The 24176-nt window shown below is 40.8% G+C and overlaps 1 protein-coding gene across 7 annotated transcripts in view; it reads right to left on the bottom strand.

The window, feature by feature from the left end:
- The window catches only part of SPECC1 (sperm antigen with calponin homology and coiled-coil domains 1), a 77474-nt gene that overhangs the window by 31443 nt on the left and 21855 nt on the right, over positions 1–24176 (bottom strand). For 5 of the 7 annotated variants that reach the window (XM_015880687.2, XM_015880686.2, XM_015880691.2 and 2 more), the window contains exon 4: positions 575–2142. In XM_015880687.2, the coding sequence (XP_015736173.1) occupies positions 575–2142 (1568 nt within the window). Of the gene's footprint in view, positions 1–574; positions 2143–17931; positions 18300–24176 lie in introns of those variants that run through there. The other 2 variants (XM_015880690.2, XM_015880689.2) reach the window with 2 other exon arrangements.

Genomic DNA, 24176 nt, shown 5'->3' with positions numbered 1-24176 from the left:
CTTGTTAAAATAGATTTTAGCAAAATAATCTCATCTGGAGCTCGACTGTACGTTGTGACTGTAAATATCAACTTCTGAGTATTAACTCATGCTCCCATGTTTTTGTACTCAGCGACATCTATAATTCACTACTTATTAGCTTGTCCTTTAAGATTTATCAAAAATGTAATATTTTGCTGATAGGTCCTTCTCTCTACCCAGACTTCAAAGTAACTTTCACTAATATTTGTTCACATAATGTCAGTACATTTTTATTAACCTGTTCTGTTGCTTCAATATTGATGAATATATTTCTGTTCACCAAAACCAGCATATTCTGCAGAAGATACTAGATAAGCTAAATTTTGAACTTGTAAGCAGAGTTTTGCTAGCAGTTATTCCAGGAAAAACATGCACATAGCAAAAGAAACAGAAAATATTGTAATGATCCCAGCTTCCATTCAACAGTAATGAATGCAACTGGAATAATTAGTACTAAAATCAGCTGATCAATAACAATTCACAGACTGACAATTGCTTATTTGTGGAAAGCCAGATAAACAACAGTTACATTGTACAGCTGCTACTGCTTTACCTTCGATAGGAGACCCTGAACGTGCTTCAGTTCACTGTTTGCTTTCAGCAGCTCTTGCTTAAGCTCAGTGCAAGATGCTTCCAACTGATCCTTTTCTGCATGGGCTACTTTCAGCAGCTCTTGCACCTCAGAGTTGTCAGTAGTGCATCCCATGGCGTTGATTTCTGCAGCCTTTTGTTTCTCACTCTCCAGCTGGGTTTTTAGAGACCCATTCTCAATTTTTAGACCTTCCAATGCAATTTTGCAGTCCTCCAGAGTTTTTGTTACTGTGCTGTTGCTCTGCTGTTCCACTTCTAGAAGTTTAAGCAGCCTCTCATTTTCATCTCTCAGGCCTTTAATCACCTGCTGGGCATCTTGGTGCTCCCTTTCCAAGCTTCGTAGGCTGCTGGTTAGTTGTTGTTGAATATTGAGCAATTTCTCTCTTTCAAATTGTGCTTTTTCAAGAACTTCTGCACACTTCTGTTCCAGTTCGAGGACTTTTCCCTCCTGAGCTCTGCTTTCTTCACTCTTGGATCGCTCTTGGAGGAGAGTCATTAGCTTTTCATTTTCTTGACCCAGCTGCTCTGCTCTGTCTCTGTGTTGGTGAAAAGAAGTCTCCAGGAGAGCTTTCTCTTCCACCAGCTTCTCGTTTTCTGCTGTCAGCTCCTGCACCATTTGTTGCTGGTCTGACAGCTCCTGCAGAGTGGCTTGTAATTCTTCTGCTGTGCTATGGTGATTCTCCTCCATTTTTTGTATTTTCTCCGTAAGAGATGCGACTGAAAGGTCGCTAATGTTGTTTGGAGAACTTCCTGTAGTGGAGCATTTGGAACCCTTGAAGTGGTTGCTGTTGGAGGACGCTGGCCTGGAAGGTATATCTGCTATATGTTCAAAATCAGACGCATCAGGTGACAGGGAAGCTTTAGTTACATCGCTGCTGGAAGAAGCGGAATTGCGCAGTGTTCCCCCATTCACTCGCTGCCTGTGCTCAATTGTTTCACCTCTCAATACATTTTTTGATGGGCTTCCAAAACTGGATTCTTGGGTAGTTGGGGTAGGGAGGCTGCTGTCACCGCCACTGCTTGTTGTTGTGTCTGACAGAGGAGAATTCTCTAGATAAAGCAACTTCTCTTTCAAAACACGATTTTCTTCTCCCAGACAAGCAAGTTCTTTTTGAAAAGTCCTGTTTTTTTCCTGAAGGGTCCGTATTAGTGGATCTATGTCAACAGGTGACAAGGTTTCAATGTTTTGGTCTGAAGGACCCATCCCTTCAAGGTTATGTGACCCTTTCTCTTTGCATTTCTTCAGTTCACAGCGGAGTTTGGTTATTTCAGAATCTTTTGTCTTGGCTTCTGCCAGGAGTTCTTTAACCTGAGATTCCAAAACAGCCTTGTCACCAGTTTCACTCTCTTGCTTGGACTTGCTAGTGGGGCGCACATGTTTGGTAGGAGTTGGTGTACCAGAAGAGGTGGGGCTGGGCTGAGTTTTCCTTGTATTGGCTTGGCCACGCAGTACAGCTCTCTCCCTTGATACAGAGGATGATATTTCTCGGGGTGCTGGAATCCCTGTGCGCTTTGCAGTTGAAACTGTTCCTTGAAGAGTAAAAGAGGAGGCAAACTGAGTGAGTTCGTGAAAGAAACAAATCAGACGACAACAACACGGGAGCCTAGAGCAGTCCTGGAAAAAAACACCTGAATATTTGAATAGGTTTAGTCATGATGAGTGTGGATTCATGTTTCACAAAGGCTCATACTATTTTGCATTTCCTTCCCTCCTGCCTCCTGCAAAGGGAACACAATCTACTGAAGTTCTTCCCAATGTAATAATAGAACATGCAGATGCTGTGATGCACAAACTGCAACCCAGTACCAGGATACTGTTTGAAAATAAAAACATGCTTTATGTTACACCTTGTGAAAAGACAAGTTTAATCCTACTAATTTCTGGATGAAGTTTCAATAGTGTAGGAAAAATAATATGATCCTAGATTATAAAATACGTAATTTTTTAGTCACATGACTAATGTTATCACACATTAAAATGATTTATTTGCATTACGCTCAATTTAAGCAAAATAGAATAATGAAAAAGGTATCTCAATAATGAAAATGGAGTCTCAAATAGAAAACTGTCTCAAACAGAGCTGAACAAAACATTTATCATGTTATAAATTCCATTCTCCACTATCATGGAAGAACAAGAGGAGGTCAGAAAACGATGCTTTTCCTTTTTAATGTCATTTAGAATCATTATTTTAAACCTAGTTACAGAGCATTATGTGCTTACAAGGGCAAAGTTCTGAGCAGCTGATATTCCAGAAGACTTGAATAATGAATGTGGTGTCACAGGTACTGAATAAACAATAACAGCCATTCTAACTTTGAAAGTATTAACAAACTGATTAAAGAAAAGATGTTCAAGTTTCTGTTTTCAGGACCTTCTCAAAAGGAAAAAGTTAAAGTACAGAGCCTTAAAGTTTTGGAACAGGATACAACAAAGAGATATTGTCTGATGCAGCGACGTAGACAGGATGCACAAGTCAGTTAAGCAAATAGAAGGGGCTACCGAACCAGCATTTGCAGTAAAACCAAGTTCCAGAAGCACACTGGACATAAATACTACAATCAGCTCCATCTCCCCAGGTTTGTAAGGCTCACTTTGCTGACATACGTGTGCAAAATTCATGGAAAAATCAAAGGTCTGTTGAGACCAAAAGGGGAGCAGACCCCCTGCTGCACAACTGCATGCCTACTGCCTCCCACAGCAATACAACTCTGTAAGCCTCCCAGAATGTTTTCCACAAACTGAGGAAACCTTAGCACAGTTTTGCAGTCATTAAAGTAGGACACTGATGGGTTAATATTATCACCACCCAGTTTGCTCAGCATCTCTTTTAAGACTGCACTGGGTTTATAAAACCCACACAAACAGGAGCCCCTCCTCCTCTTTCCCAACAAACACACTCTGCAGCAGGCACAATAAACACCCAGAGACAAAAAGCAGCTGAAGAAAAGACCCCTGAACACAGTGACTGTGCTGGGAAGAGAGCACAGAAAGGGCTCTGTGATGGCAGGGGCACGATAAGGCCGGAGACAAAGGGTTCAGTGTTTATGGGAAGAGATAGCAGGGACAGGCTGGCTGGAGAGCCAGCAGCCCACACAGCTTCATTTAGTCATCTGCATCTGCAGGAACTGATGGATCCAGGCAGCACCACGCTCCCCAGCAAAAAGTGCAACACAAGCAGAGATAAGAATTTGCTGCTCTGACTCAAATGGTGGCTGCTGCAGCCCCAGGCCAGAGAACTCCTTCATTTGGGGGTACTGAAGGCCCTGGCCCCACTGCTTGTCCTGTTTCCTAACTCATGGGCTCCTAACTGCCACAATCTGGCACCTGTAATGTGTACTTACAATGAACTCGCCACACAAAGCTTGTAGTATTGATGCAGCTAATGCTGTAAGACGAAGGATGAGAGGGAAAATTAATGGACTGATGTGATGTGTCACTTCCAGCAGAGAAGCATCAGCTCAGCACAGAAGCAAACATTTACACTGAGATTCACAGGAATACAGCAGAGAGCATCTGTCCCTTGAGCAGACATTTGTACAGGAGAACAGATTAAAGATGTACAATATACATTACACGTGGCCAGAAATGTTTCTCAATGGAACCTAATGTGCGCTTATAAAGCCTTTCATTCTGTCCCACTCTTTTATTCAATCCCAAAGGTTTTTCTACTGATATAATGCAGTTCTATGATAAAGCAAATGCCCCAAATAACTCATCTGCTTCTCGCAATGCTGAAGGTAATGCCTGTCTGCATGACTGTCATCTGGTCAGCACATGACAGGGGAGTGTTATATAAGCAGTGGGTAACATTGACTAGGCAGTGTAACATACATTATGACAAGAAAATTCTGCTGCTCACTGGTACAATTTCTGCAGCACTATGAGAAAAAAAACCTTTTCCTGAGGGAAACATAGCAGTTCTGGTAGCATGCTTCTAATTGCCACCTGCTTACAATTGCAACATGATCCTGAGCAATGGAAGTTATATACATAAGGATAACTATCAAGCATACTTAACAGGGATTATCTGTACTTCACCAGGCTGCCAACCAGTCTAGGCATCAAGCTTACTCAGCCTGCCCCACATGTTTTGTAAGAGTCCATACTCTGCTGACCTGTTCCATCATAAATCATAAAGCATTTGCAATCTATGAAGAACCATTAACCAACCTGTGTGTTTTTTCTTGATGTACAAGTGCTCATCTATTTTCCTTTCTCCATCCTCCAAACCAGCACGATAAAATACTAAAAAGCCAAAAAGAACTTAGAGAAGAGTCACCTCTTAAGGCACAAGCTGCCCAGGAAGCACCAAAGCAAGCATAAGCATGGATATCAAGTCTGTTTTATGGGCAACTCCCCCCTTGAATGTCCTTGAAATTGAGCAGTGTAGCAGCTATAAATGGAACTGCCAGCCCCACACTGCCTGAGGCACCCACTCTGCAGGAACTGAAGTTAGAGCTGCACAGTCTCCCTGGTGACCATCAGCTTTACACCCCATACTGGTTAAGGTCTAAGGGATATTCCAGACAGAGCATTCAGCCAAGCTGCAGACCTGAAAACCTCTTTTGGACAAACTGAAGCCACCTTATTGTCACATTCCTCACTTTGATGCCCAGAAGGAGCCCTCTGAACTCCCCCATTTTCATGATCTACTAGATTTACCATCCAGGCACAAGAGATTAAACTTCCGTAGTACTCCTAAGTTTCAAAATACCTTAAAATTAACAACAATTTAATGCTCAAATCTACAGGTAAAGACAATTGCGACCTCTAGATTACAGAAGAGATGCACAGCAATGCCTTGCCCAAGGTCACGGTACATCAGTAAGGATTAGGCCCCCTGGAGCTGCTGGCTCACAGCCTGCTGTGCTGCCTTACTGCTCACCAGGGGACACTCGCTGCCTTTCAGTTGATGTCAGAAACAAAGTGGAATTTTAACGAGATAAAAGTTGACCCCTCATGATGATCTTTAGCCATTTTAATCCCATTTGCAGCGCAACTACATTGTATTCCACAGAAGGAAGGATCAGGATTGCTCTTCAGTTTTTCCACATAATGCCTCTGATCTATATTGGATCTAAGCTCCCAGCACCTGTTGCATCAGCTCCCACTGGGGCAGCCATAACAAGGAGAGAACAGAGAGAACCATTTCCTAACCCAGAAGGTGGAACACATCAACTGCTGTTCAGAAGTCAAATTCCTGCAAGACAGCTAACACAGTTACAGTACAAACACAGCAAGGCAGGAGAGGTAGCAAACATTTTACCATGGGCATGGTGGGGTAACGTGTGACCTTCATGAATGAAGATTATGTCAAGACCGTCTGCCCTCATGCTTTGTGTGCTCCGTGATAACATATCACTGCCTCTTCAGTAAAGCCTTGAACTTACACTTATTATACCTGATTCTTAAGCAGAATTAGTTCAAATACTTGCTTCTCCAATTCCAGAGCAGACGAAGAATCTCAGTCGGGAACTGACTTCATTTGAGCACAGAATCACCTTGCAGTAAGTTCTGATTTCTCTCCTGAATCTATTTTTTTAGGACTGGAGTCACTACAAGACCATTTTGCCTTTAGTCTTTGTGTCACTCGTGTCCCACAACCTGCCCTTTTCTTAATCCTCCCCTCCATCAACATACTAATAACCCAAAGGTTAATGCCAGGGACTTCAGCTCTTCCAGGGATAAACTAACATGGAATGTTCCATTTGTAAGGTCTTCCTAAACTGCAATCCTGACAACTCTTAAACAACAACAACACAAGCATGCAGTTTCTTCTCTAGCATGTTTAAAAATCCGTGTTAATGATTCATTCTTCCATAACTTGAGTAGAAATAGAGTTCACCTATGAAATTTAAGCTTGCTGATCACTGATTCATTTCAGAAAGCACTTCAGTCATGTAAGACTAAACCATGAAGACAGACACATTTTTGGGTGTGATTTTTTAGAACAATGGATACCTTATTCAAATTGCAAGGGCAGCAAAACAAGAAATAAAACTATTCACAGCACTCTGCAGTGTTAAAAGTCATATTCCAAAGAAAGGCTGGCTTGTCTGCAGACAAACTTGCACTCTTGTGATCATCTGCTGCTCAACGATCGTCTCTTTCATTCTTTCACCCACATTTGCAACAAACAAACAATTTCAGTCTCATGTGTTTCCTTGCTATCCCTCCCATCTCAAAATGGCTTTAAAGGGATAAAGAAATAAAGGACAAAGAAGCAAGAAATTATGGACTAAATTCATAGCTTCTCTGCCAACAAAGAAGACTGCTTCTTTTGTTGTTCTGGAATTCTATTCCCAGGCACTGTGATTTTTAAATCTATTTTCCTTCACAGAGCTCACAGGTTTCTGTCTCTCACACAGAAAAGTAATTATTGTGAAACCTTGAGGAAGAACATCATTGTATGTGCTGTGATGGCTAAGTTAAGACAATACTATTAACAGCCCATGTTTGCACAGAAAATAAAAAGAGTTATTAAACGTCCCCATATGGTTTTACTTTGCTCTATTACACATGGCCTAGCTGAAATAGTCTTACTCATCAGCTTTGGCTTTCATCTTATCCTCTGACTGTGACTTCCAAGGTAGATCCTGAACTGAGCAAACCCTGGGTAAGTGCAAGCAATGCTAAGATATTCCTGAGGATCCACAGCAGATTGGTAACAAACAGTAACAGACAGATAATGCAACCATATAATAATGTGCGTTCATTCTTGCCTGTGTAATGTTCTATTACTACTTTTAACCAAACTGGACAAATACGGGCCACAGACATGCCTTAATCTCACCCAGTTTATGACACAGTGTAGGAAGCCAAAATACAGATGTCTAGTGTAACTTTTGATACTTTTAAGACACCTTCACTGACCTGAAAGATTTGACAGCATTTATGGGAGATATGTACTCTGCTAGAGAGAGGCACCAAGAGAGTAACTGTGATGTCTGAAGACATTTGAAATGGTCTTCAACACCAAATTGAGCTGTCATAATTTCACAACAGAATTACAAGCTGATGTTACAAGATGGGTAATAGCAGCTTTTATGTGTTTTTGAAATTATTTCAGTACCCAAGTACCATGTAGGTCATTTCCAGCCACAGAATGAACAATGACTTAATGCAGTGAGTTAATATACGATTTCATGACATCAGTGATAGAAATTAATTGGTTGCCAACTCAAAAAAGACAGTACTACCTTGGAGCCATTGTACTCCCAGTTGATTCCTTGCTGTAAAGTAGTACATGTTAAAGGAGATGACCCACCCTTACTGCTGCCTTACTGTTGTTCAGATTTGACAAGATCCTGATTAACCCTGGAGCTTAATATGACTTTTCCCAAAAGTGGATGAGCCGTTGAGAGCTCAAATTTGAATGGGAAGTCTAGGTGACTTTGCAATTTACTTTTACCTTCCTTTCTCCATCACTGTTCCTATCTGAGACTGATGAAGAATGAACTAGGACTGTATCTTGGGAGACACTGGTTATATAGCACAGTAGAATGATTGGTGCACATTTGACTCTTGAGTACTCTTTTCCCTGAAAGATTTCAGAGTTTTGCACAGGCGTCTATGTAATTAAAATGCCCCATTTTCCCCTGTCGTTACATTGCTTTGCTTAACCAAAATTAAAAAGTTAAGAAAACAATCTCCTTGCTGTCCAGAGATCTTCCATATCCTAATTAACAGGAAACAGTTTCCGCAGGAGAAAAACACCCATACATTTTAGGGTGGAATGACAAAAAGCATAACCGCTATAAAGGAGGGTAGATGTAACAGTAATCCTCTACTGGACTGAAGTCTAACATAAGATACACAGATATATATACATATATCTATACATAGTCTGTCACATTATTTCATGTTTATATCCCATATCCTTTGGGCATGCTGACAGCAAGACAGTTTGATAATGAATAATGAGTGAATGCATGTAATGGAATCAATTTAAGATCTGAATCAGTTCTTAAGTGCTTCTTGTAGTTTAGAATGAGAGCAGGACTGAATGCAGAAGGCCAGATTTCCAGATAATGGTGTCAAGAGGCTGATCATCACCTACTGTTATTTTCAAAATTGCCTAAGTTGTTCAGAATCTCATATTCAAGAGCAAAATGTTTAAAATGTCTGGTCCATCATCCAGTTAGGTAAAGGTTACGATAAAGAGCAACACTATTGCACAGCAACAAACAATTACTGCTTGATCAAGGGTACAGGCTGAATGAGTTAGCCCATCAGCAGTTCTCAGTAACCACAGTGCTAGACACCCCTTTGGATATTCCTCAATAACAATAAAGAATATACTGTTTTTCATCTCTTTCAGAGCTTCCCTGCAGAAAGGCAGTGCTCTCTGCTACTCAGTCTTTATGCAACAGCAAACAAAGCAGATCTAGGCTTGGCCAGTTGTAGTTCTCCTGAATGAGTCTGTTTGCAGAACATTAGTCATAGAGCCAACACCTTCGCAGGTCAGCAGATCTTTGGGAAGGCTCACCTGGACTCCACCCCACTTTAAAAGAAACAAGGGGATGGCTGCAGAATAACAAAGGTGGTAACTGTACTAACTCTAACTGTACAGAAGCATCTGTTCAAATAATAACTTCACTCTATCAAACAGAGAGTAAAGAGTCATTACAACATGAAGTAACTTTCCTCTGTGTAGGCCTGTTCACATAGAATTCCTCTCTGAATAACAGCAGTAGTTGAAATCTCTTAACTCTGACAGATGCACCAATGTCCATACAAAGCAGAACTCCTCTGACCATTCCTTTAGATACTTGCTTGGATTTTCTGGAGGTTTGTTAAGTCTCAAATGAAAACTCAGGCTTGGATACACTTATTTTGAATATAATACACTTTTGTACTTGGGCCTTCACTGTGCCATAAGCCTCTTGCACCATGACATACATGAGGATACCACAGAGTTTACCTTTAAAATGAAGTATACAAAACCCCACAAACTAACCAAAGTTTACCATCTCCGGCAATCTGGGTGCAGACAAGGAGTGTAATTGCCATCTACCACTGCACTGCGTTGTATTTAAGAGTGCTCAGCAACCTGGCATGACAAACAGACATCCAAAGCAAATGGTCTAGCAAATGTTGAGAGAAACACTATATCACTTGTATGCTTACTGGCATGCCCTCCTGTAAACTCAAGTCTACTTTATTTAGGAACTGTTAATACCTGCGGGTCTGCCAAAAACACAGTCACCTGCTGACTATAACCCTTGTTCCCCCCTAGGAAGGATGACTAAAATGTTTTACATTGCATCATATCAAAATTAATCTGGTGGAATTTACAGAAATCCAGCTCATTTCAGAATGAGATGGCTGATCTACATAGAGTTTCCCTGAGATAATTGACTATTAGTTGTATTAAGAATTCCAGGATGTTCCTCTATTCTTGTTTGCAAACCAGTAGAGAATTGTCTTTAGCTCAGAAAATTACTTCCTTACTAATCAAGCCCAGCAGTCTGTCACTCAGGCATTGCTGAATTAACAGTGGTAACGTGACAACTATACTCCCCCATTTCTGGGAAAGACAATTAAATTAGAATACCAGCTTTGAGTGCTTCGAGAAATACAGGAAATTAAAATACAAACAAACCCTTAATCCAACTATGTAAATTCAGTTAGCAATGGTCATTGCTGAGTAGCAAGTAGACACATTCCTATGTACACAATGCACATACAATGGCTGTCACAGCTGTGTGTTAACATCTGAGCTGTGTCTGGTGGTGCAAAAAAGAACAGTTGCCCAAGGCCTCCTGGTCCAAGAATCCAACAGGAAAGAGAAGTGAACAGAAGCAGACACACATCAGTGCTGTGTATCACCTGAACCACAAGACCCAAGTGATGCATCTACATGCACAAAGGATAACCAGAAAGTGACCTGAAATAGGAAAATGCTTGATATCAACATCTGCAGAATTCAGTCTATTTAAATGCACAGGTGGCCAGGCTGAGAGCTGACTAAGGGGATTATACAGGCTGTAGAATTATCTACACACTTTTGCTCCTTTCCCTTTCTTTGTTAAAGACAGATCCTGATCTAATTCACCATCCTTCCCATAAATACTTGAGCTCATCCCACTGAGGGAGCAGCAAGCCACTACAGAGGAATGAAGCAGCTGAAAATGTCTTTGGTCAGTGCTGCTGCCGAGTGCTTTGTATTAGGAAACCATGACCCGAATCCTCCAGTTCAGGAATGCTGCCCACACTTGGCCAAAAGGCTGTGGCTGACTGAGCCAAAACAATTTTTCTCCTCACAAACTCTCAAACTCTGCTAATCCAGATAGAATGGGAAGAAATGGAAGAAAAATTAAGATATGAGAAAAGGGTCCTCCTTCTTGTGCAAAACAGAGGGCAAAACTTAAAAAATAGGAGCCTTTACATTTTTAATTGTTTGCTTAATACTTAATACCAATCAATACGCATTGCATGGGTATTGCAACTGCTTTTTGTTTACTAAAATGTGATGACCACATAATAAACCCAGTTTTATTGCTGTTTCCAGCTTGCTGAAGTGAGGGAGTGAGCACAGAACTGTGTTTAGTTTCCACAGCTCATCTAGAGCCTTAGCTCTGCTGAGCAGAGCAAGAAGGGAGCCAAAGAGCACTGTCCTGAAGAGCCGACATTGGGAATGGGGCTGAAATCATTAAAACTCCATCGACACAGGATGAGGTGCATCAAGGAATGAGACAGAAGGACAAAGAGGAAGAAATCTCATCACATAATGAGATGTTTATCTATAAAAAGTTGCCCACTTCAAAGCAGGAAAAGCTTCAACTCCTTGGTTAAAAAAAAATAAAAAATAAAAAATAAAAAGCACTTTTAATTAAAAGATCAGTCAAAGCTTTTCCACAGTCAAGCAGCCTCAAAGAAATTGTGAGTGGAGGAGGGAGAGACCAATTTCTAACTCAATTAGCCCATTCTTCAAAGTCAACAAGGTTTTATTAAAGCAGAATTTCTCAAAAATAGATTAAGATCATGGAGATTTCTCCAGCTCCTCAGGGAAGCTGTCTCTTCCCTTCGATGACTGATCACCGCCAGCTTTTGCTCAGGAGAAGCGAGGAAAACTATTGTCAGAGCTGTGTGCCTATCTCCTTCAAATGGACAGCAAGCCCAGCACTGATACACAGCTTTGGGTTAAACAAAGCTATTGCATTGTACTTAAAGAGGCTGCAGACACAAGCCAGAATGTTTGCATGCTGCTTTAGCCTGATAAAACCAAGCACACAACCTTCTGTTATATGAGGGCTTAAACAGGTTTAAAGAAACTGCATCAATTTTTGGAAGCACTCTTCCTACCCACAGCATGACATTTGCCAGCGGAGATGGATAATACACCAGTGTCATCCCTACCTAGTGCTAAAGTACCAGCATTATTGCTGACATTATATATTCCTGGGAACAAGACTTAGAAAAAGCATTATAAATGTATACGACCAAACAGATGTGTGTCTTTTTGTTTTCTGAGAAAACAGGATTTTGACAATTTCACCCACAATAAAAGTAACATTTCCTCTACAGGCTGCTGCTTACCAGCTATTTTATCATGTCACTGGTAGGAAAACAGCAGGGCTCTCACACTCAGTGGCTGGTGCTGTGCTTTCCCTGAGAGAACACCCAGCCCTGCAATGACTGGCGTTCATGAAAGCTGTCTCATCCACAGTTACCAGTTGTTAATTGTGACTGATTGACCTTCTGAGCTGGCTCTTCTCTGCACGATTCTGAGGAATTATTTCTGTTTTGTTTTAGGAGATGGATGTGTTTTTGTCTATGAAGGTAAAGAGTCAGAAATGCTTTTCAAGGTCCTTCTCTTCCCTGCCTTACAGGGAACTTGGTTCGTGCCACCAAATTTATCGTTATCCACACCCTCATAGAAACAATCCCTACAAAAGTGATTACATGGGCCATAATTACACAGTATTAGGAGGATTTCTACATCTTCATTATAAATGCTGCAATGTGAAATTTGCAGAAGACCTTTAGGGCATCAAAAATACAGCAGAACATCCTCTGAATTTAAGATGCCTACTGCATTCTGAGACAGAAGCTGTGCAGAAGGGCAGCATCCTTAGCAATTAAGTTTGTTCAGAAGTATTTTGAATGTTTTATTCGTGGTTTGTTCACTTTTAAGTAGACACTGTATTTCCAGATATTGTTTTGTTTAGAAATGGAACAGTTCATAGAAAGCAATCAACCTTTTAAAACAGGACTAACTGCCATTCATCAAATTATATGTGCAACTGCTAGTTCATTGCAAACCGAAGACTAAAGCAAATTATTCTGAATACTATCCATAGTACATGGCAGAGCAATGCAAAATTAGTGTTAAGGATAAATTACAGTTCAGTAGGAGAAGGAGGAAAAGTCAGCCAATATAAGCACCATATGTCAAACCACTAACTGCACCCTGCCCCTAACACCCCTTTCCCATGCATTAATAAACAGGACTTTACTGAAGCATGTAAGAATTTTACCAATTACTCCAGTGGAGCTCTACTTCCACTGATCATCTTTGACAGCACCAGAGTACAGATAGGAACAAAAACAAGAGAGAGGTGATTCTTCTCGGGGGACATGGACATATGTGAAGGTTAACTTTTACCTTTACTGTTATACCAGATCTACTATTACTTTCTAAAGCATCCCCAATGCTGGGAAGAAGCAGTGTGCAGAGCTCTATCCACAGGACAAGCTTCCACTGACTACCTCACCCAGTAAGATTCCTCAACTGCAGCAGAAGTTCGCTGCTATTTTTCCAAGAATGGTTTTAATTTTCAACAGCAAAACAATTTAACACAAAACAAAATCCATAAACCACATCCTGCTGCCTGCCGTGCCCTACAAGTTCTTTCTGTAAGAGCTTCAGTCCTGCCCCCAGAGAAAGTACTCCCACTCAGCACATCCTCCCAGCCAACACCAAATGTTGTAAGGGCCCATTGCATTAAGCAGAACTTTACTGATCTCTTCCACAAATTTAACATTCACTGGCCTCTCAATTTGGGATCAGGGGACCTCTGATTATCACTTTACTCTGTCTCAAACAGATATTTTCAGAGGCAGCTAGTTACTCATACTCATGACTAAATTCCTCTAAGAGGTCTGTCCAAATAATGACATAGTCTCTTGGCTGTACTCATTTCGCTGGCCTACAGAGCAGAGCACACTACTGCTATTTGACATCTGTTTGTCAGTATTTCTGAAGTGATTTAATAGTGTCACTCCAGTTGAGTCACATCACAGGGCTGATCAACAGAGCTGGCCCTAACTGGCCTTGGAAGAGAGGCTTAAGTCAAGTAAAAATTACTCTCTGGGGGAAAATAACCTCCTTCAATGCTAGTTTAATCAGCAGCGTGTTACTACTCCAAAGAATGAAAGCATTTGTAAAACCCTCATGCAAAAGTGACTTGTGGGAGGAAGAGGTGATGAAGGAATTAAACTATCCACTGGAGAGCAAACTGTGGTTTGCTGGCTCCACTGGGAACAAAAGGTCTACGGCTCACTGCCTGGGCTCGAAGAGGGCATGACTTGCTGTCGGTATTTCCATGAAAGCTGTTACGTGATTCATTAGCTCTGCTGGCCCCTCTTGCCTTCCTCCCTTCCCCCCACACCACCATTAAACTCATCTGTTCTCTGGAGCTCTTGCTTGGCAGAAATGGTGTGCTGACATAGAATAGTTAAATGAGTGGTTCCCATGTTTGAAAGAAAGGAAGAGAAGCAGACAGAGACTGAATGGAGCATCCAGAGAAAGACCCGAATGTACTCCCTGAAAAGGAAAACCAGACATTACTAGAAATAATAGTTCTACCCTTTACCTTGACAGGGTCTGATGTTTTGTGGACTATCTCCCCTACACAGAAACACAAAACAAAGCCACCCCTGGGTCAGGACAGAACAGGCACAAGAAAACAGATCAGTGCTGCCTTAGTGTGTGCACTGACATCTGATATCCTCATCCAAGCCATGTAAGCATGTTTTACAAATAAGCACAATCCCAAATAAAGTCTAACCCTTGGATAACCCCACTCGTTACCTTGTTCCAGCTAGAGAAGTTAACGTTTCCCATTCAACTGCAAAGTTTTTGCATGTTTTGAGTCACTTTTTCCACCTCTTTCTCAAAGATATTATTAATCACCACATCACCTGCAGATGTTTAGAGGAAAAATAAAAACCCCACCATCACCAAGTCAACCGGTGTCAAAGAATCTTAGCACTCCTGTTCACAAACATTGGCTGCCTTACTGTTTCCAAGGCAAACTGATGTTTGAAAGGCTTCTTTCAATAAATGCCTCTGCACTGCATAGCATGTATTCTTCCATACAGTTCCCATGAAATGTTCCAGCTATCTCACAGGTGCCCTGGCCTGCATACGCACTAATGGTTTCTTCTATTTGAGGCAGAAAACTAATTCTACTGATGAACTGTAGTGATATTCAGCACTGTTTTTACAGCTTACTTTTGGTACTATTTCACAAGTGTTTTCCTTCTAAAAACTCAACCTGCTCATAAATTTGGACATTCAGAGCACTTGGAGATAGTTACGCCTTACCCCCACTTTGCAAGCAGAAGAGTTCTGGCAAACATGGGGTAACCTTTGGTCACAACACCTCAAAACAAAGTTCTTACAAATCATTTTAAATATGATTTCAGAAAGGTTTGAAATTCGAAGTCAGGAGACCTGTAGAGTGCAACAAGTATTTCCTCTACGCCTTTTGAAACACTCTTGCACTCTTAGCAACATGTAATCTAAATCGATACTTGGGTGTTACAGTCCTGTAAACCTTTGGTTCCAAATATAACCATTAGATATAAGCAGGGGTTTACTTCAAAAAAGCACGCGATGTATCTAATATCCACTTTCTGTTTTTACCTCTCTGACATTTTCTAGCTAAAATTCGTTCAGAGTCCAACATATTGAGGTGTCAGCTTCAAATGCTCCACTGGGGCCCAATAACTTCCTTCTTGTTTCTCATTAGCACTGACCAGCCCACCCAGAACTTGGGTTTACCACTGCTGTGCCCATACATCTTCCATCTCAACTGTTAGCTGGCACAGTCAGCCCCCCAGAACATTGCTTCTAGGCCTGTATTATTTTACATATAAGTTTTAAACTAAAATTGGTCTTGGTTGTAAAATGACAGATATGGTAGGGAAAAAGCTGTGCATTCCCATGTCCTGCTTTTTGTATTCATGCTCAACAGAAAACCTGCCAAAGTACTTTGCGCTCTCCTAAGTATATAGAAATAAGTATCCCATTCTAGGTTACAACATACATCATAACAGAGGCATTCACAGTCAGTTTCTTAAAGACTTCTGTGGTCTGGTGACATCGATAGAAGGGAGATGGATAGAAGGTGTATTAAAACAAGTCTGTGGCAACCCATTACAATAAGTGCTGGGATGAAAGACTGAAGATGAAATATGCAGTGTCTGTAAGATTTCCTGAGAAGAAAAACAAACAAGATGACACTGGTTATCATAAGGGAAACAGAAGTTAAGAATTGATTTCTGTAGTTAAATCTGGAACATTAACTACATCAATAAAGAACCCTATCTAAAATGAACACAAATGCATCTTCCAATGTCTTTACATTATCCTCTGACTTTCAGTGTCTAAGATCTCACACATGGAATGTGTTGTCACAATTTATTATGCTTTGGTGTTCCTGAATGGTGTTTTTTTTCATAATTAAACTGAGTTTTGAGCACAAAGTTCACTGTAAAATCTGTGTTTCAGTCATGTTTGTATCTTACAAACCACGTGATGATACTAAAATGAGACTTAGTATGGTCTACATTTAAAAACTGAAAGGTTTTAAAACTTGGTATTTGCTACAGAAATATAACCCTCCCCCCTTCAAAGAAATATTTCACAGGACAAGAGTAAACAAAGGTTGAAAGAGATTCTCAAAACCCACAGGGGGTTTGCAAATTCATTTGCCATTTAAGTTAATAGTAGTAAGCTGTTCAAATTCTGCTACTGGCCCTGAAAAATCATAGCCAGTCTTCCCAAACTGACCAGAAGTTAGTGGTGCTACACATGTCATCATCCATCACCCCACAGTTTATCATTAGCATCATCCCTCCTCAAATGACAGTAATACAGTTGGTTTCAGCAATACCTCCATAGCTTGCAGTGGGATGATTTCAGAGCCCAGTTTGGAACAGCTGTACTTTCCAGCCTAAAGTTTAAGTTCCCCTTAGGGCAGCATTTCTTCTGGTGACTGGATACTGGCAGCTTTTGTGTTCCTCATTAGCCTGCTGACCAGCATACTGCTAGAGAATTCTCCACTACACCTAGTTGCTGTTCTAGCACTCACTAGCAGATCTACTATGAGCAATTCTAGAGCAGCAATGTATTGCCTCCTGCACAACACCAGAGCTCAGGTATACTTATTTACTTCTAAAACAATAACTGCATATCGAAACAAAAGCAATGAAGGAACACCGATCACCTAATAACAGCTTCAACTAAATTTTGTGAATGGAATTCCCACACAGCAATAAGGCACACAGTGCCAGGAAATCCAACTGATGCTGGATTCTATACATTGGAGCGTTCTAAGCCTGAACATGAACTAACAGCAGCGATGTGTGGGCCTACTGTTTTTTCTCATTCGGTATTAGGGGAGCAAACAAAATGAATCAAAGGGCAGAACTTCAGCATCAGGAACAGATCACTATTATCTCCAAGCTTAGGGTAGAGACATCTGGCACAAAGGGAAGTAGATATACCTGACTCTTGGCTTTCTATAAAAGCTGCTACTGATTAACATGCAAAGCGTTGCACTTCTGAAAGACAATGGTGGGAAGACAGTCCACAAAGGCATCATTTTAAATTCTAAGGCCTGGAAAATATCATGCTGGAGGCCACAAACAATTGCAAAGGCTAAGACACCGAGCTTCAGATCCTAACAAACTGTATTTACATCACTAGATTAGCTTTGTAACTTCTTAGCTGCATCATGCAGACTACACGAAATAATATCTGCCAGGCACCGAGGTCCCTCCCTTGCCGGCATTCTGTTCTGACTGAAGGATTTCTTTCAGAAATTCCCCTGAGGACGATGCTGTGAGCTCAGGTATGGAACTGTAATGAATACCACGTACAAGTTACAAGGTAAACAGCCCTAATTTCACTGGCAGGCTCAAAGCCTTCAGCATTACCTACACCAAAAGCCTCTTTTTCCACGCTCCAGGTAAGCTCTCCGAGAACAAAACCCCAACCCTGCAGTTACAGCCCCGCAAGCTGCAGGCAGCAGCCCCGGCGTAGCGCAGGGCTGGGCAGGCAGCCGCCCGGCCATACAGACCTTGGTCGTGCTCTTCCGCTCGCCCAGGCTGGTTGCCCATCTTCAATCACCTCCAGCTCTTCCCCAGGCTCCTCTAGGACCCCATGCTCTCAGAGGCAGACCTGCCTTTATCTGCTGGTAACGTCTGCGCTTCGGTCAACTTACAAAGGAAAAAAAAAGTCAGCTCCTTCCTAGTTCCTGGCACCAGGAACAGAGCCTGCTGCTCATGCTGGAGCAGCTGTGGCTCTCCCTCCTACCTCATTACAATATTATGCACTGAAGGCCGTCCTGTGCAGTTAATTAGCTGCCTGACTGCTGGAATAAAAGGAGGGGAAAAAGAGAGGCAGAAAAAGAGAGAGCGAGCTCGCAGAGAAAGAAAGAGCGACTCGACGAGCAGTGGTGGCCACTCAGAGGCAGTAACAGCGAACTGCAGGCAGCTGAGCGGCACCGATTGGGATTGAGCCCCTAAAACCTGAAACCAGCTCCGCCACAGACAAGAAATCACCCTGGAAACTTAAGGACTTGTGCGTTCTGGTGCAACTACACCTGATGAGGAGCCGTAGCAGCAGAGGGGTGACTGGCCATAGAGCTACGTCATACACCAGTAAATTTGATTGCAAATATGATCTCCATGCCGTATCTCTATCATCAACGTCTTTTTTTGACCACGCCTTGTAGCTCCAGAAAAGCTGCATGTGGCAGTTCACGGACTGGCTGATGGCTGATCTTCCTTTGAAAGAAATCAAGATGCTTCTCACTAACGGAGTCACGACACACATTAGAGACAACTCTGAGCAGCTCCAGCAATCTGTTTCCTCTACATGGACAATTAACACAATTACCTCCTTGGAGTCTCAGTTTCAACAAGAGCGTTATAAAGAAATTAATACAATAACACATTTAAAAGTGTCTTCAGCTCCAAACAGGCTGAAAATAAAACACACAGAAATTAAGGTAGGCAATTATGAATCTATTGTTTCAAATTAAAATAGATTGTTCCATAAGATAGAGTTTTCTAAGACTTCAGCATAACAGGGAGTTAGTTGTCAACTGTAATTCTTCCTTGTGCTTGCTCTGACACTTCATGGATGAAGCTACATACATCTGTCTGGTTTGGAAGACAATAAACAAAACTCCTGTCTATTTTATGACTTGTTGAGTATGAAATGCTTTGTTTAATGAATAAACGATGTAAGCTCTATAAAAAAATAGTGCATTATCAATGATGCTTTTCCCAGAGGTCATCTTATGGTCTCTTAAGCTTTGGTATTCAACATGTCAGTTTTCTCAGAAGAACGGATACAAATATCCTCCAACTGCCCTTGAAACATCTCTGAGTCAAAGAGATTTTCTTCTATTATAGATTAAAGAGCGATGTCTGCTTTTCATCAGTGGGATTCAGAGGAACCGCATTAGCCAATACAGTCTCTTGGGCTGATAAATTCTGACACTAACTATCCATTATTTCAACACCAGCTTCCTACTTCTGTAACATGGAAGGGGTATCAGAATCCCAGTAAAGTGTGGGGATACAGCTTGAAGTAACTACAAAATGTAACCACAGAGCCAAACACACTTGAGATCTTAACACTGTGCAAGTGTCACTACTGGAAGAACCAATCTGCTATTTCTGACAACAGCATGAAACATAAGTCAGAAATTCTAACACCACAATAAGGCGAGTCAGGCAAAAGACTTCAAGGCCAAGCCCAGAGCAAAAGGTAGAACTCAAGTTTTAAAAACAGTTAAACCTTAGAAAGGACTATGGATATCAAGATTAGTGTTCATGGAGCATGAAGCTAAACTGCAGAAAAAAGGATACAGCACAAGACTCCTAGAACAGTACATGGCTATGAAATTATGGCAGATTCTTGGCTAAATCTATAGGCTACTATTTATTTTCTGAATACTTCACATTTTTCACCTTCCTCCTCAGTAGTAAAGGTGAATGACTAAACAGTTTCATCATCTACTATAAAGCAGCCTAGCTGGTTTCTCCCTAGGCATGAAGACTGACTGACTCATCCCTTTGCACTATTCACTTGTGGGACTGCCTAAAAAGATAATAGTCCATAAACACCCTTTTCTATCTAATAAGAATGAGAATGAATTACTCAAGGTGTGAAATAGACAACTTTATTTCAAATAACAAGTCAAAGGACTTATTTATTAGGCATAGTCCTCCTTGTGTCCTGCTCTCACTGCACTGCAGATTAATTAGCATAACTTCTGAAATTTTAAATTATAATCTATAGCCAAAAGAAGGTTGAAAATGCTGCAGAATGTTCTCAGGTTTCCAGTGATTGGATAATTGTCAAGCTCTTCAAAAAGAGAAGGCCTAACAAAGTCACTGCTGAACGTGACCTGTGAGAGTGGACCTTCTGGCCAAGTCTGAACTAAGCTGAATGTGTCCTACATGTGGATGCTGACCATCAATATCAGTGTTCACACCATCATGCTTTGAGTATTCTATTAATGCTGAAGATTTTCTGAGCACTAAATATTACACACAAACCCACCCAAACATGTAGCTGTCAATCCATCCCTCTCACCTTATAGCATGAAAATCTAATGCAAGCCACAAACTGCTGGGGAAAAAAAGCCCAACAACAAACAGTGGAAAAATAATAATAAAAGGAATGCCAAGCCCTCTCCTGATATGCATACTTGTCAGACCAGGCCAGCTTTGCATTCCTTTCTTTCCCTCCCTCCCATTCTCAAAGTGCAAAGAGAATGGCATTCTGCCAAGGCGTTCTGGCTCTGATACATTTAGGCCCAGAGAGTGTTAGGGATCATTTCTCTTCAAACTAGCTGAAGGAAAGCTGATAATTAACCTGTGGTAGGATGGCAACACAAAGTTGTGTTGACTTTGCTGAACAATTTCAGCAAAGACTGAAAATGAAAACAAACTGAGAGATCATAGAAGAGCACTATTCTGGGACTATCCAAGCAAGCCCCCCTATCTGTTTAGGTATCCTTAGCAAAGCTTCTCTGATTTTCACAGTTTGCTTATAACTGTAATGGAACTTCCCTATACGTGCCAGCTTGAGCCAATTAACTGTCAACTATTAAATGAGTCAAGTAATTACAATCTCTAAGATTCTGCATTTCAGTATCCCTACCACACACCAAATCCTCTTAGCTGGCTCAGATCCCAGGCTTGTAAACACATGCCAACAAAGTCATTCTCAGGAATATACAAGAGAGAAAAGGGTCTACTGTATTTCACAGACTGTTCTAACAGAAAGCTGCATGCAAAACATTAGAATGCTTTAATACGGGCTCAGTGCAGTAGATGCAAGTTGTGCAGTGCATTAAGATGGCAGCAAAAATGAGGAAGGTATGTACTGCAGACAGTGTTGTCAGCAGAAGTTAATTTCTGCTTGTTTAATAATGCAAGATGACTGCAGACAGCCTGTGAATACCCCTCAGAGAAGCTGTTATCCATAACAGAATCAGGTAACAGAAATCCCAACAGACAGCCACTGTAATGAATTGCTCTCATTCCATTCCTGGCTATAGAAGGCAGCTCATGTAATACATCCAGGAACAGAACAAAAGAATAATTATGTTGGTCAGCCATCATATGTCAGCTCCAAACAAAAAGAGAAAAGGCTAAAAACTCCAATGGTGCTGAAATTTAGTCAAATTACTTCATTCCAAGGGAAATCATTTTGTTAAGTCAGAGAGGTGAAGGTTCAGTCATTCACATTTGCACAAATATGTTACAAACAACCCCGCAGATGTTTAAGTGCATGTGGGTGTCAATATCTACATCCAGCTACATGTGGAGCTATGGGCGTGAATGCAGATGAGCATCTTTGTTGCTTTGAGCACTGAACTTCTGCAGTATTTCTTGTCTATTTGAGTGACATCTTGACAAAGCCAATTATTTATGGGTTTTTTCGACTCTTTTCTTTCTATATCATTTCTCAAATAAAATATATATATATAAATAAATCTCTTTTTCTTGATAAGGAGTCATGCAAGGGCTGTCTTCTGTATATGGAAAGGGTAGCAAAACATGATCAGCCTTCCAGATGAAACTGTAAAGCCTTTTTTTTATCCTTGGGAAAGCCCAGATGAGTTCAGTCACTTGGTTTCTAGTGAAGTCTGGTGGAACAGAACACACCAATCTCATTAGTGTCTCTCACACTTGTCTGTATCTTTCACTAAAATGAGACAGTAACGAAGCTGAATGCAAAGCACAGCAACCCTCTGCAAACCTGCAGCAGCGTTTGATGTGACAGATCACAAAAAGCAGACCCTGTCAGAAATGGATGAACAGGGAAGGAAAAGGGCCCCAAGGTCAGAACTCTGTCCTTCAAAAGGTATCATTTGCCTTTTCTCTGTTTTAATTGGGGTCTATTAGTATCTTAAGAAGAATTAAACTGTCAGATTTTGCTGAGATTTTTTTAAAGCTTTTATTAACAAAACTCATTTTCTTGATATATATATATATATATTTTCCCCTCAGCATTCATAGTAAACCCAATAGGGGCCAGTTATTGCCATTCAGGAAAGAGTTATCCTCATTAACTAAGTGTCAGCACTATCAATAGAGAAAAGCTACACACCACAAGCCTGTGAGGGAAGCCAGGACTTTCCCTTTTCACATAAACTACATGACAAAAAGTAAGCGATGGACAAACAGATTAAGTTGGACAAAAGGGCAGTAACTGCCCTGCTAGAACTAGGAAGGAATTGAAGATATACCTGTATATCTTCTTACTTAGCCACTGAGACATGAACTCTGTCAACCCTACAGGAATATGGATGACAAAAAACTCAGAAACTGAAGCCTCCCTTATTGAAGCTGAACATTGCTCAAACCAAGCAAGCTGTTCCATAACCTGTCTCCTTTTGTAGCCTTTACCAATTAGGCTAAAATTCTTAGTATTTTTCTTTCACTATTTAAATTGCTGGCAACATTAAAACAACATACTTGGTACTGCTTCATTTCTAATGCTGGTAACGTTCCTTTTTAGGATTAGGGTGCTTTGTCCAGGTAACCTGCAGTTCAGATTCCCAACACTAGAAGCTTGGGAGATAATTTAAACTCTTCATATCTTTTGGGTTTGCCTCTGCTATATTTCTGCATCGTTACTGCCTCCAGCTATCCACGTTCATCAACTCTGAAAGCCTGCACAGAAAACAACACACTTTTCTTTGTTCCAACTGTAAAACATTCAATATATCTATAAATATTAAGTTGGACAATTATAACACTGGTATTGATGATCTCCTACTGTTTTCTATGTAAAATTCAGTAGATCCATATGTAATTTTGGACTTTACCTGGGTTTAAAAAAATAAGCTGATGAAGCAGACAGGGAAAACAAGAACAGCTATCGGTTATTCACATTTCAGAGACAACCAATACTCGAGCTGGCAGAGCTTTATACAAAAATCAATATATCTGTGAGAAATAGGAATGCTTTCAGATTACATTTTCACAGCACAGCCGAGTCACACACCCCGGCTCTCTCTTTTTCAATGTCCAAAATATATAGCACAAGACTTTTGTTCTGTTGTTGAACCTGACAGATAATAACTGCTGGCACTGAAATAATAGCAAGGAAGCATATGAACGTGATTAAACCAGACAGCCTTGAGGGAAATTTTCAGAAAGTGTTCGAACTGAGAATGTATAGGGAGTGCGAGAACTGAGACAGGATTTGGAATGACTTCTAGGATCCACTGAGCAGGAAATTTCACCTTTCTGAACCTCAAATCCTCTATTTGCATGTCAATATCACCATGCAAAGCTCTTCACAAAAAGCAAATGGCCATACAAGAAGCTCTGGAATACTCTCACTGTGAAATGGCCTTGAACCTTGAAGGTTCAGCATCTGAAAAATCACTAGTTTCCTACAATCCTGAAACTGAAGGAGAAGAAGAAATAATTTTCTATATTTAAACATTTTAAAGCAATTTATTTTCTTCATGGCTTTACGGGTTGGATAGCTTTACAAGTGCATTCATTAAAATAAACATTTCCAAAGATTAGTGATCTATCCATTTTCTTCTTCCCGTTCTGAAGTTTTTCCTGCTCTATTTCTTCTGAAGCATTAAAAACAATTTAAGAGCTCTGTAAATTTGGTTTTTAACATAAAACTGCTACTTCAGGGCAGTACATGGATGGACATAACACTGGATAAGGAAGCAGAGTCCAAGACTTTTCTCCCTGTGTGTCGTTTCCCATTAGTTGGGGGTTTTAAAACTGTCAAGCAGAGACAAAGCCAAACATCACAGCAGAGAACTCC

This window comes from Coturnix japonica, chromosome 19, assembly GCF_001577835.2.
Source record: "Coturnix japonica isolate 7356 chromosome 19, Coturnix japonica 2.1, whole genome shotgun sequence".
Taxonomy (NCBI): Eukaryota; Metazoa; Chordata; class Aves; order Galliformes; family Phasianidae; genus Coturnix; species Coturnix japonica.
This window is presented reverse-complemented; position numbering and strand designations above follow the sequence as displayed.